Source organism: Callithrix jacchus, chromosome 5 (genome assembly GCF_049354715.1).
Source record: "Callithrix jacchus isolate 240 chromosome 5, calJac240_pri, whole genome shotgun sequence".
Classification (NCBI taxonomy): domain Eukaryota; kingdom Metazoa; phylum Chordata; class Mammalia; order Primates; family Cebidae; genus Callithrix; species Callithrix jacchus.
In genome coordinates, this window is record NC_133506.1 from 146,242,562 (window position 1) to 146,257,474 (window position 14,913).

At 39.8% G+C, this 14,913-nt stretch overlaps 1 protein-coding gene across 2 annotated transcripts in view; it reads right to left on the minus strand.

The window, feature by feature from the left end:
• Positions 1–14,913, minus strand: part of USP12 (ubiquitin specific peptidase 12) — a 105,715-nt gene that overhangs the window by 10,680 nt on the left and 80,122 nt on the right. For both annotated transcript variants that reach the window (XM_002748938.6, XM_054256726.2), the window contains 2 exons: positions 13,555–13,631; positions 13,354–13,437 (listed from right to left, as the gene is read on the minus strand). In XM_002748938.6, the coding sequence (XP_002748984.1) occupies positions 13,354–13,437; positions 13,555–13,631 (161 nt within the window). The remainder of the gene's footprint in view (positions 1–13,353; positions 13,438–13,554; positions 13,632–14,913) is intronic.

Below are 14,913 nucleotides of genomic sequence, written 5' to 3' on the forward strand. Positions count from 1 at the left end.
ATAGCAGATACAATATGTTTGATCAGACAACACATGAAGAAGATGAATCCTATTGGCCAAAGATCCTCCCAGAGAACTGCTGGCTACCACAAAGAAACCAACTGCCCATGGAACTGTCATGCAAAAATATGTGTGGAGCCATATTTTAAAGATGCTGCTAGCTTACAAAATTTCCCTCATATTGAAATGGTTCCAGAAGAAAAAGCAGAAAACTGCTTGAACATACGTGTAAGGAGTGTGAAACTCATTATGTAGATTTTGCAGCAGAAGGAAGAAAAAAAGGTTGATTTCCTGCTCGAAACACCAAGACCACCAAAACACCAAAGAATTTATAGGATTCTGGCTTTCCTTCTATTCAAACTTGTGGGGAGGGAGGTTATGTTAGGGAGCTCTTGATCACTGTCATTGTTTTAAAAAACAGTTGTCTTAGAACATGTTATCTACAAAAGACAAAATTTTGAAGAAAAAAACAGAAGGACAGAGAACATATTTTTCCTTTTTAAAGTCTGAATAGACAATGATTTTTAAAATTCTGTAAATGGATAAAATTAATTTTCTATTAAAATTTATTTTTTAATGACATTTACCGATCACATAAACAACTACTTAAAATGTGGATGAATTTCTGTTATTCAGTTGGCCCGCCACATCTGGGAGTTCCAGATCCACAGATTCAACCAACCATGAATTGAAAATATTCAATCAATCAATCAATCAATCAATAGAATGACAAGAAAAATAATACCATTTTAAAAAATACAGTGTAACAACTATATATAGCATTTACATTGTATTATGTATCAAAGCACACAGGAGGATGTGCATAGGTTATATGCAAATGCTATGCCATTTTATATCAGGGACTTGAGCATCCAGGCATTTTGCTGTATGTGAGGACCCTGGAATCAATTGATACTGAGGCACAACTGTAGGCATTTTCTTCCTTTTACGTCTTTAAAATGACAAATTGCATCCATTCTGTATTCTAACATAATAAGGGTTGCCTTTCTTGATAATGTCTAATTATAATTTAAAACTATTCAGAAAAGAAAGCAGAAGGATGGGAAAAGATACACCATGTAAACACCAATCCTAAGTAAGCAGGCTATCCTAATGTCAGACAAAGCAGACAAGATAAAGAATATTACCAGAGATAAAGAATACTTCATAATAACGAAGGTCAATTCACTAAGAGGACATAACAATCTTAAAAGCATGTGCTCCAAAATGGGAAAGAATTATAGAAGTAAACAGATAAGTGTATAATCAGAATTGCAATGTTTACAGACTTCTCTCACTAATAGCAAAAAAAAAAAAAAAAATCAGTACGGATATAGGAAAATATGAACAACCTAACTATGGATTTAATTGACATTTATGGAATACTCTATCCCAGACTGCACTATACGCATTCTTCTCAAGTTCAATCAAAACATTCACTAATGTATTGAACAATAAAAGAAGTCTCAATAAATTTAAAAAGATGAAATTGGAGTACGTCCTCTGATAAAAAAAAAAAAAAAATCTAGAAAATCCCCCCAGATATGGAAACTAAGCAACATATTTCTAAATAACCCATAGGACAAACAGAACATCACAAAAGACCCTAAGAGCAAACTCTGAGATAAAAAGTCCCAGTCCCAGGCCTGTGATTTATTAATGTAGTGGGTGGATGGACGGGTGTGTGTGTGTGTGTGTGTGTGGAAGGGGGAGGAGGGGGAGGGGTAGCAGGGAAGGGAAGGAAAACAGGTAAGGATTCAATCTCAAGCAAAATCTCAGAAAGGGTGGCTTCAGCCCAGTGTCACAGAGAAACTCCAGAAGCTAAATTTCACCTCAGATATATCTTGACCACAAGGTAGCTGCGCTTTCATATGCTCTTCAGCACCTGTCAGTGGCTGGTCAAAGACTGGGAATTTGAACCAAATTGCCAGAAACTCCCTTCTCCAGTAGCCCACGGGGGAGTCCTTCCCAAAGCCAGCAGGTGCTAAGTATTAGAAAACAATCCAAAGGACTAGGAAGAAGCTGGACAAAGGACCAACATCGCCTGCAACCACCCCCAACCAGAATAGCAATTACCCTGCCGCAGGCAAGCAACACGATTACTGGATGGAATGCAGACCCTGAAATCCAGTGGAGTCTCATCTCTGAATTGTTTTTCTCAATAGTCAGAAACAATTTTTAAAGTAAATTTCCCATTTTTATAAACTGTGTGAGCCAAACAGAGAGTTCTACAGATGGAATTTGATCCAGAAGACACTATTTGCAAGCTCTACCGCAGATGAATGTAATATCCAGCCACAGGCACTTATGAACTTGCCAACATCCTGTCAGCAGAGAAGTCCTGACCACACAGAAAAGCTTAATAATTATAAAGACGCACAGTTCTAAGGTCTGAATTCCATGCTCTTTTAAAGTGTACCATTAACAAGGATTAATTGTGGCACATTACAACGAGGGGGTCAGGGGAAATAGAATGCTTTACGTGAGAAAGACACTAAGGTAACTCAGTAAGATATAAGCAATGAGAGGACATTTAGGTGGCAGAACCTATCCCCAGCATGTGTTAAAATGAGGGATGGGTCACAGGCACAAATGAGGCCCATGGCGTACCCTAACATGTGTATAGAATACAGTATTGAGTGACAGACATCTGGAGATCCACGCAGGCATGCAGGCAGGCAGGCAGGCAGGGAGCCAGGTGGCACCAACTTCTCAACAGATGGAAGGACCCACCCAACTCAGATTCCAGAAGACTTGCACGAGGGTATGCATGCAAGAAGCAGCTGGAGATGTTGACTACAGCAAATCCCTATTGCCAATATGATTTTGACATGATACTACACAAGTAACCATGACTGGGACTGGCTACAGGGGAATAAGATATGAATCTAGTTGGGAAGATTAAATAAAAGGTAGGGCCTTCATCTCAGAAACAGGAAGCAACTCAGTCATTAAACCTAGGGCAGACACTCAGAGATGGACTGTGGCCATGACAATGTAATACAGAGTCACCTGGCCATGAATGGGTCTTCTTCAATACCTGGTAAGGACAGGACTGGTCCTAGAAGTAGAGTCAGGCACATATGGATTAAAGGGAGAGTTAAGAGAACTGAGAGAGGAAAGATGAGAAGGCAAGAAGCTCAGCCCCCAGTCCACTGTCACTAATACTGGATCCCACAGAGTAGTGACAGAAATACAAGCATACCTTGGAGACACAGCAAGTCCAGTTCCAGACCACCACAATAAAGGGAAGACCACAATAAAGTAAGCCACACATATTTTTGGTTTCCCAGTGCATATAAAGTTAGATTTATACTATATTGTAGTCTATTATATAATAGCATTATGTATGAAAAAATATCCATATCTGAATTTAAAAAGTTTATTGCTGAAAACTTAATGTTCATCTGAGCCTTTGGTGAATCATAAACTTCCTGTTGGTGGGTCTTGCTTCAAGGCTGATGGCTGCTGACTGATCAGGGTGGTGGTTGCTGAAGGTTGAGGTGGCTAAGGCAATTTCTTAAAATAAGAAAAAAACGTCTGCCACATTGACTGGCTTTTCCTTTCACAGATTTCTCTGTAGCATGTGATTCTGTATGATAGCATTTTATCCACAGTAGAACTTCTTTCAAAATTCAGTCACTCCTCTAAAACCCTGACACTGCTATCAACTACGGTTATGTAATATTCTAAATACTTTGTTGTCATTTCAACAATGTTCACAGCAGGTTCACCAGGAATAGATTCCATCTCAACAAACCACATTCTTTGATCATCCATATGAAGAAACCTCTCATTCATTCAAGTTTCATCATGAGATTGCAGCAATTCAGTCTCCTCTTCAGGCTCTACTAATTCTTGTTCTCTTGCTGTTTCCACCACATCTGCAGTGACCTTCTCCACTGAAGTTTGAACCCCTCAAAGTCATCAATGAGGGAATGAACTTCTTCCAAACTCCTGTTAATGTTGACATTCTGACCTTCTCCCATGAATCACAAATATTCTAATGGCATCTAGAATGGTGAATCCTTTTCTGCTCAGATCCATCAGAGAAATCTTAATCTATGGAAGCCAGAGCCTTAAAAAATATTAAATAACAAGACTTGAAAGTCAAAATAACTCCCTGATCCATGGCCTGCAGAATGGATGTTATGTTAGCAGGCAGGAAAACAATATTAATCTCCATCAGAGCTCTTGAGTGATCACATGTATTGTCAGTGAGCAGTAATATTTTGAAAGAAATCCTTTTTTTTCAGTGGTAGGTCTCAACAGTGAGCTTAAAATATCCAGTAAATCATGCTGTAAAGAGATGTGATGTCATTCAGGTTTTGTTTCTTTTCTACAACACAGGCAGGGTAAATTCAGTATAATTCTTAAGAGCCCAAGGATTTTATGAATAGCAAATGAACACTGGCTTCAACTTAAAGTCACCAGCTGCATTAACCACTAACCAGAGAATTGGCCTGTCCTCTGAAGCTGGGCATTGACTTCTCTCTAGTTATGACAGTCCCAGACACCCTCTTTTTCCAATAGAAGACTGTTTCCTCTACATTGAAAATCTGTTGTTTAGGGTAGTCTCAAAAACGATTTTAGCTAGACAATCTAGATAACTTACTGCAGCTTCTACATCAGCATTTGCTGCTTCACCTTGTACTTTTATCTTATGGAGATGGCTTCTTTGCTTAAACCTCATGAACCCAACCCTGCTAGCTTCAAAATTTTGTCCTGCAGCATCCTCACTTCTCTCAGCCTTCCTAGAACTGAAGACAGTTAGGGACTTGTTTTGGATTATGCTTTGGCTTATGGGAATGTTGTGGCTGGTTTGATCTTCTAACCAGGCCACTCAAACGTCTCCATATAGGCAATAATGCTGTTTTGCTTTCTTATCATTTGTGGGCTCACTGGAGTAGCTCTTTTAATTCCCTTCAAAAACTTTTCCTTGGCACTCACATCTCGGCTGTTTGGTGCAAGGAGCCTAGCTTTCGGCTTGTCTTGGCTTTCAATGCACCCTATTCACTAAGCTTAATCATTTCTAGCTTTTCATTTAGAGTGAGAGACATACAACTATTCCTTTACACTTGAACCCTTCAAAGCCATTGTAAGGTTATTAACTGGCCTAATTTCAATACTGTTGTGTCTCAGGGAATAAAGAGGCTCGAGGGAGAGGTAGGGGAACGTCAGGTTAGTAGAGCAGTCAGAACACACAACACTGAAGTTTATCATCTTAAATGGGTGCAGTTCATGGTGCTCCCAAGACAATTACCATAGTACCAACAACAATAACTGATCATAGATCACCATAATACATATAATAATGAAAAAGTTTGAAATAGTACAAGAATCATCAAAAATGTGAGACAGGAAATGTGCACATATTGTCGGAAAAACGGCACTGATAGACTTGCTCAACACAGGGTGGTCATGAACCTTCAATCTGTGAGGCGCTGTAAAATGAAATGCAATGTGCTGTTTTCTAAGACCTGAGCCCCAGCCTCCCTCTAACCCCCATGCCAATGCCCAGGCACAAAAAAACAACACCTGAAACATCCATCCATCCTTCTCATTACAGTTCCCAGGGCAATCACTCTCCTCTCACCTATATGCTTTAACCTCCTGGGGGATAAATGTATATGACTATTAGAGTGACATTTCCCAAACTGCTATCTTTCCTGAACTGTGCTATTTACAGAATTCAACAGACATGCTATATAAATAGAGTCTATGTGAAAGTAAATTCTGGAAAAGGCTGGATAAACTTAAGTTTATTTTATTTTGTGAGTCTTCAGAAGCATGAATATCTAACATAAAATGTTATTATACAACAAATTCATTTGATCAGAAAAAACTAATTTTGTGGCACATCATTAACATTCCCAGAAATCATTCTTCAGTGTTCCAGGATGAACCTTTTTGGAAGAAGATTTTTTTTTTTTTTTTTTTGAGACAAAGTCTCACTCTTGTCAACCAGGCTGGAGTGCAATGGCACGATCTCGGCTCACTGCAACCTCCACCTCCCAGGTTCAAGCAATTTTCCTTCTTCGGCCTCCCGAGTAGCTGGAATTACAGGCACCTGCCACCATGCCTGGCTCATTTTTTAATTTTAGTAGAGACAGGGTTTCACCATGTGGGCCAGGCTGGTCTCAAACTCCTGACTTCAGGCAATCTGCCCACCTCAGCCTCCCAAAGAGCTGGGATCACAGGCATGAGTCATAGCACCTGGCCAAGAACTTATATACATAAAAGCAAACATGGATTTATGAGTGACAAACTTCAAGTGTGTGTGTGTATTTTTTTTTTTTTTTTTTTTTGAGACGCAGTCTTGCTCTGTTGCCAGGCTGGAGTGCAGTGGCACAATCGCAGCTCACTGCAACCTCCACCTCCTGGGTTCAAGTGATACTTCTGCCTCAGCCTCTCAAGTAGCTGGGACCATAGGTGCGTGCCATCACACCTGGCTAATTTTTGTACTTTGAGTAGAGACGGGGTTTCACCATGTTGGCCAGGATGGTCTCGATCTCTTGACCTCGTGATCTGCCCACCCTGACCTCCCAAAGTGCTGTGATTTTCCAGGCATGAGCCTTTGCGCCTGGCCTCAAGTGTATATTTTTATTTTAGTTAAAAAGATAGGGCCGGGCGCAGTGGTTCATGCCTGTAATCCCAGCACTTTGGGAGGCCGAGGCGGGTGGATCACCTGAAGTCAGGAGTTCAAGCCCAGCCTGACCAACATGGTAAAACCCTGTCTCTAAAATAAATAAATAAATAAAAAGGTAATGAAATTTATAACCTCAACCATTTACATGTAAGGTACAGCAGAGTTATCCACATGAACATTATTGCATAGCAGATACTTTTTCATTTCCCAAACTGAAACTCTATACCCACTGAACAACCACCTCCCTGTGATCCCCTCCCCAACCCCTAGCAACCACCACTCCACTTTGTTTCTATAAAGTTTAACTATTTTAGATACACATATAAGTGGAATCACGCAGAAATGTCTTTTCTGACCAGCATATTTCACTTAGCATAATGTCGTCAAAGTTCATCCATGCCACACGTGACATAATTTTCTGCTTTTTTAAGGCCAAATAATACTCAACTGTATGTATTTCTACATTTTCTTTATCCATTCACCTATCAATAGACATTGAGGTAGTTTTCACCTCGTGGCTATTGTGAAAATGCTTCAGTGAATATGGGTGTGCAAGTATCTCTTCAAGATCCTGTTTTGAATTAGTTCAGACACATACCCAGAAGTGGGACTGCTGAATCATATGGTAATTCTCTATTTTTAATTTTCTGAGAACCTCCATACTATTTTCCACAGCAGCTATACCATTTTACATTCCTACCAATACAGCACAAGGGTTCTAACCCTAGTCAACACTGGTTATTTTGCTTTTTTTGATAGTGGCCATTCTAACAGGTGCAAGGTGATAGCTACACCATGTGGTTTTGATTTGCATTTCTCTGATAATTAGTAATGTTAAGCATCTTTTCATATGAATGTTAACCATTTGTAAATCTTCTTTGCAGAAGTGTCTATTCTAGTCCTTTGCCCATTTTAAATTGGATTATTGTTTTTGTTGAGTTGTAGGAGTTCTTTATATATTTTGCATTGTAACCCCTTATCAGTTTACCAACATTTTCTACCATTCCATATGTTACCTTTTCACTCTTGTCGTTTCCTTTGCTTTGCAGAAGTTTTTAAGTTGGATGTAGCCACATCTGTCTGTCTGTGTTTTTCTGGCCTATACCTCTGTAGTCACAACTAAGAAATCACTGCCTAATCCAATGTCATAAAGCTTTCTCCCTATGTTTTCTTACAAGAGTTTCAGCCGGGCACCGTGGCCTGACACCTGTAAGCCCAGCACTTTGGGAGGCCAAGGTGGGTATATCATGAGATCAAGAGATCAAAACCATCCTGGCTGACATGGTGAAACTCCATCTCTACTAAAAATACAAAAATTAGCTAGGAATAGTGGAGAGTGCCTGTAGTCCCAGCTACTTGGAAGGTTGAGGCAGGAGAATTGCTTGAACCAAGGAGGTGGAGGTTACAGTAAGCGAAGATCGCACCCCTCTTGAGTAGCTGGGATTACAGGTGCACGCCACCATACTCAGCTAATTTTTGTATTTTCAGTAGAGATGGGCTTTTACCATGTTGCCCATGCTGGTCTTGAACTCCTGATCTCGGGTGATGTGCGCACCTCGGCTTCTCAAAGTGCTGGGATTACAGGAGAGAGCTACCACATCTGGCTGTCAAACTGATTTTTTTTTTTCTTTCAGTAAGAACTATAGTTTGTATATCCAACACAAGCTTATCCTATTATTCCGAGGCTGAGAACTATAAACTTTTAGAGCTTGTAGCAATATTATAAGTGAACTCATCCAAGTAAAGATCAAAAATGCTAAATAAGGCCGGGCACGGTGGCTCACGCCTGTAATCCCACTTTGGGAGGCTGAGATGGGCCGATCACAAGGTCAAGAGATCAAGACCATTCTGGCCAACATGGAGAAACCCTGTCTCTACCACAAAATACAAAAATTAGGTGGGCATGGTGACATGCACCTGTAGTCCCAGCTACTCAGGAGGCTGAGGCAGGAAAACTATTGAACCCAGGAGGCCAAGGGTGCAGTAAGCCGAGATTGAGCCATTGCACTCCAGCCTGGCATCTGGCAACACAGCAAGACTCTGTCTCAAAAAAAAAAAAAAAAAAAAAAAAACTAAATGAATTGCTCAATATCACACCATGAATTATCAGAAAGGTTGATACTAGATCCTAATGAGAAATATGTAACTTCTGTAAAGTTGTCTTTCCAGGAACTTATGTATAATTTATCCTACAAAATGTCCAAAAATATGTGGGGATTCACACAAAACTGTTCATCAAAACACTGTTTATAACAATGTAAAAAGTCTGGTAGATATATGGTACTAAGGTACATTCATACAAAAAAATAATACTATGCAGCAGGCATAGTGGCTGGCTCCTGTAATTCCAGCTACTCCAGAGGCTGAGGCAGAGCACTGCTTGAGACCAGAAGATCAAGGCAAGCTAGGTGACATAGTAAGATCCTGTCTCTAAAAAATAAAATTCAAGGCCAGGCCCGGTGGCTCACGCCTGTAATCTCAGCACTTTGGGAGCCTGAGGTGGGTGAATCACAAGGTCAGAAGTTGGAGACCAGCCTGACCAACAGGTGAAACCTCGTCTCTACTAAAAATACAAAAATTAGCTGGGCGTAGTGGCAGATGCCTGTAATCCCAGCTACTTGGGAGACTGAGGCAGGAGAATCGACTGAACCCAGGAGGCAGAGGTTGCAGTGAGCTGAGATCACACAACTGCACTCCAGCCTGGGCAACAGAGCAAGACTGTTGCAAAATAAATAAAAATAAAATTTAACAAATTACTCAGTCACAGTGGCGCACATCTGGAGTCCCAGCTACACAGCAGGCTGAGGTAGGAGGATCATTTAAGCCCAGGAGTCTGAAGCTACAGTGAGCTAAGACTGCACCACTGGACTCCAGCCTGTGTGACAGAGAGATCTTGCCTCTTTAAAAAAAAAAATATATATATATATACATATACATATGCATGCAGCACCTCCTAAGAATGATATTAAAATATTTCTTCAGGCCGGGTGTGGTGGCTCAAGCCTGTAATCCCAGTACTTTGGGAGGCCGAGATGGGTGGATCACAAGGTCAACAGATCAAGCCCATCCTGGTCAACACGGTGAAACCCCGTCTCTACTAAAAATACAAAAACTTAGCTGGGCATGGTGGCACGTGCCTGTAATCCCAGCTACTCAGGAGGCTGAGGCAGGAGAATTGCCTGAACCCAGGAGACGGAAGTTGCGGTGAGCCGAGATTGCGCCATTGCACTCCAGCCTGGGTAACAAGAGCAAAACTCTGTCTCAAAAAAAAAAAAAAATTTCTTCATTGACATGGTCGCAATTTTTGAAGTGAAAAAAGTTTCAAACTCATATATAAAGTTTGATAACATTTTAGGCACTACGTGTGTATACAGGTACATGCTTTAAAAATCTAAGATATATACAAAAATGCTAACATTTTATAGCTTTTATAGTGATTCATGATTTACACTTATCTGTATTTTCTAATTTATTTACAAAGAATATACATTCTTCATGTATTTTCTAATACATTAAAATCTCATGTCTTTAAAACAAAGAGCTTAACTTTACAGACAATTCTCAATTACTCACATGTGATTACTTGTATAACCATCATTCTAGGGGAAGGGTGGCTTTTGTTCACAGATGAACTTTCAGAACTATAGTCTGAAAGTTGTATTTCTCTTAGCTACATTTAGTCCCTGACTCTTAACTTATCCAACAGTCTTAGGTACTTTTTTTTTTTTTTTTTTTAATTTTTTTTTTAACAGAGTCTCACTATCACCCAGGCTAGAGTGCAGTGGCATGATCTCTGCTCACTGCAACCTCTACCTCCTGGGTTCAAGCGATTCTCCTGCCTTAGCCTCCTCAGTAGCTCTGATTACAGGCATGTGCCACCATGCCCAGCTTATTTTTGTATTTTTAGTAGAGACAAGGTTTCACCATGTTGGCCAGGATGGTCTCGATCTCCTAACCTCGTGATTCACCCACCTCGGCCTCCCAAAGTGCTGAGATTACAGGCATGAGCCACCGCGCCTGGCAGGTCTTAGGTACTTTCTACGGCATTTTCAGGATGAATATAATGCCTCAGCCCCTATCCCTCTGATTAAACTTAACTGAATTGCTCCCCATCATCTGCACTAATGGACAGAAACAATGAGTAATCTGTTTTGAATCTGTGGTCCATCATCAAAAACACTTCCCTTCCTAGGAAATATGTCTGTGTCCAAAACGAAAATATAATCATTTAAAAATCTGAGCTTTTCCCCCTCCCTTAATGAACAACTCAGTTCAACTATTTGATGGGGCCAAATAACACAGACATCTGTACAGGCAGGAAAGGGGGAAGGCCAAGCAGAGGGGAAAGACATGTGGGGGGGAGGGGGTGTGTGCATGTTGTGTATGTGTCCGTGTGTGGGATGTGTGTATGTGTGCGTGTGTGCGGGTTGTGTGTGTGTGTGTGTGTATGCGTGCGTGTGTGGGATGTGTGTGTGTGTGTGTGCATGCAGGGAGCAGAGGAAGAGAGAATAAGCTGGGTTACCTAAAGGTGCACTGACTCAGTAAGTAAATGTAGTGAGGATAACGGCGGCCAACTGTACTGTTGGAGAAAGGAATTACAAATATCATGGGGGTGCCTATAACAAGATATCACCGTGTATTCATGGTTTTCAAAACAGATAAAGAGATTAATAGATGGAGAAAAGAAATAAATGCAGTGTGTGTATCTACAAATACACATCTGTTCTCTAGCTCTGCTCATTAAGGGGGCTAGAGAATAATGACATCCCAAAAGCAACAAGCACAATGATACAAGGTCCTAGTTTTTCATACTCCCCTAAGAGAAATCAGGGCTCCTTGGAGAAATGGCTTGTTTCAGAGTAAGGGCAAACAAAGACCAAAATGAGCCTGAATGGCTTGAGTCAGAAAGGAAAGAAGTACTGGAGAACGATGGGGCACATCAAGAAGACAGGAGCCAGCTTAGAGGAGCTCCCCCTGGCCAGACTGGGGATAATGTGAGCATGGAAGCAAGAATGCTAATGGATGACAATCCACTGAATACAACAGGAAACTCTGGGTCCACCATAAGAGTTTAAAAGTGAATAAATTGAAAGTTTAATGAAGAAAGGAGTATTTATAATCTCAAAATACTTCTACACAAAATACTCCTAAATTACAATGAGAAAAAGTGAAGATTAACAGTGAAGAACTCTGGAAAACATCTGGGGAACATTCACTCAGTGTTCGGTAACAGCCAAGAACAATAATGGGAGGTTCAGAAAAGGATTCACAGGGCCTCAAACTATCCTTAGAAAGGCCCCCTTCCATGGATGGTCCTTTTAGCATCTGGAAACTTGAATTTAGGACATGTTCCCACCATTCTCCAAATGAAAAGAGTGTCTTGCTGTGCCTAAATTGTTTGAACAAACAAGAGAGTTTATGCTGAACTCTTGCTTTCTTCCTGGGAGTCTGGAATTTGGGGGCATGGTAGGCAGAGAGTACCTATGTGACCGGCCTCCAGTAAAAACCCAGGGTACTCAGTATGTAATGAGCTTCCTATATTGCCACAATTCAATGTGGGAAGAATTAAGTAAGTTGTGTGGCTCCACTGAGGCAGTGACTCCTGGGCGCTTGCTGGCTTTCCCTTTGCTGACGGTGTTTTGTATCCTGTCCCTGTAATAAATCTTTGCTGTGAGCACGCCTGGATGTTGAGCACTGTGAGTCCTTCTAAGAAATCACCTGTCCCAGGAATGGTCCTGGGGATACTCCAACATATGGCACAAATCAAGTCACACATAACAAGACATGATGAAAAAAACACTAAGATACCTGTTCAAGACACATAACCTGAATCTAATCAGAGGAAAACATAAGACAAACTCCAATGAGAGACATTTTGCAAAATAACTAATTTATGATTTTCAAGAGTCAGCATCATTAACGTCAAGAAAGGACTGAGAAACTGTTCCAAATTGAAAATGACTAAAGAGACTGAATACTAAATGTAATGTGTAATTGTGGACAGAATACTTCTTCTATAAAGGACATTACCAGGACATCCTGTGATACCAAAGTAAGGTTTGCAGTAACAGTCAGTGTTACTTTCCTGATTCGGATGGATGTGGGCACATAGAAAACGTCCCAGCCAATACTAAAGTGCCAGTGATCATGAAGTACATATCAGTAACTTACTTTCAAATGGTTTAGGGTGAAAAAACTTTCTTGGTACTATTCATGCAACTTTTCTCTGAATTTGAGATTGTTTTGAAATAAGAAGTAACGATGATAATGATGTTTATTATTCCATCTGACACCAAACCACTCTTACAATAACACGCTAAGAGAACATACAAGATCCCATGTAGTAAAAGCAGAAACGGGGGTGTGGGGACAGGGAGTGGGGAGTACTTTCTCCCTCAACCCTCTTAACCAAGAAAAAAGTTTACATCATAAGGAAAGCCTCAAAGCCAAATAGTTTAACTGTACTGGTTTATGATGATTAAATAATCTCTAGACATAGAAAATCACTTGAGTTTTTGTCAAAAGAAACATCAAGAAGAATACCATTTACCAGGTAATACTTAATAAACATTAACTGTTAGTGACAAAATTAAGAATTTTTACTCAATGTAAATTTTCCTAGATTGTTTTTCTAAGCCCATCTACAACATCTATTGCCAAAAAAAAAAAAAAACAACTTAAAAATCCGTAAAGCACTAAATTACCGTTTGTGTGCTTCCTGTTTGCTGCGACACTCTTCACAGTAATACTTGTATTCACTGCATAGAGTTTCCGTGTTGCTGAAACCCCTGTGAGAAATTAAAAATAAATTTATTTTGTAGATACCCGGAAAGCATGTACCCACTAAAAAATATTCCAGACTAAAAATAATTATTAAATTTCAAATTAAATAATTCTACATATACCTTAAGCAGTGAGTAATTGATGTATTTTGTTCCACGTCAACAGAAAGGTCTAAAAAATCTTCATCTTTGCTGCTTATCTGTAAAAACAGTGAATTATCTTTGATTTTTTTTCAAATACTAGTAAACCACAGTTCCCAATTAACAGAATTAAGTGCATTCTATTATAAGCAGTAAGTAAACAATTCTTTTCCCTCAAGTTCAAAAGAAAACTACTTAATTGGATTATCCAAAAGGACACTGAATAAATAACCCGTACCAGATGTATAAGTAAAACACCAAAGCACACTTTTGACTGACTGATTCATTGGCAAAGGTTAGTATGATGTGAGATTTCATGACTTTCCAAAATCTTTCTGTTATTTTAAAGCATAAACAAACTGTACCGTACACACTGATTCTTAAAAAAACATAAGCCAAGACTGAATGAAAATGCTTCAAACGGGACATGATATCTGTATTGTTTTATCATTAAAAAAGCCCAAAATGTTAAATTACATTCTTCATTTATGACTGACTTTCTCTTAAAAACTTAAAGTTTTGTTTGATTTATGGATAAATAATCTTATAAACTTATCACTTGCGCATGTGAATTGGAATAGGACAGAATTTTAGATATAAATTTTCTTAGCTATTTCTTTCAGCAAGTCCATCCTGAAGGTACATGTGCAACAGAAGATCGTCTGGCTCAGCTCCCTGTGCCTCTCATCCATTCAGTTAAGCAAATGCTTTCTCCTTTTTTTTTGTTTTATGATACTGAGTCTCATTTTTGTCGCCCAGGCTGGAGTGCAGTGCCGTGATCTCGGCTCACTGCAAACTCTACCTCCTGGGTTCAAGCGATTCTCCTGTCTCAGCCTCCTGATTAGCTAGGATTACTGGCATGCACCACCATGTTGGGCAAATTTTTGTATTTTTAGTAGAGACAGTGTTTCACCATGTTGATCAAGCTGGTCACAAATTCCTGACCTCGTGATCCGCCTGCCTCAGCCTCCCAAAGTGCTGGGATTACAAGCATGAGCTACTCTGCCTGGCTGCTTTCCCATTGTATACTACATCAAGGTTATAAGCTCAGTAAGTTGTCAGAGATCGTGTGGCCATACATATTATGTATTTATGCAAAATATAAGTAAACCAGGGTACTGTGCATAGTATATTTTATAGATAGTTGGAGTTCCAATGGTGATTTTGACTTTCCTTGATTTTAACATTAAGCTAACCATAGGACCTAAACCCCTTCTCTAAGATGCCATTCCACTGTATGATGAAGATATAGCAACACTACAAGATAACTGACCTGAGCCTCAAAAAGTCCAGTGAAAAAGAAGGGGAAACACAGACAACTCACAGAGAAAACAAGAGAAC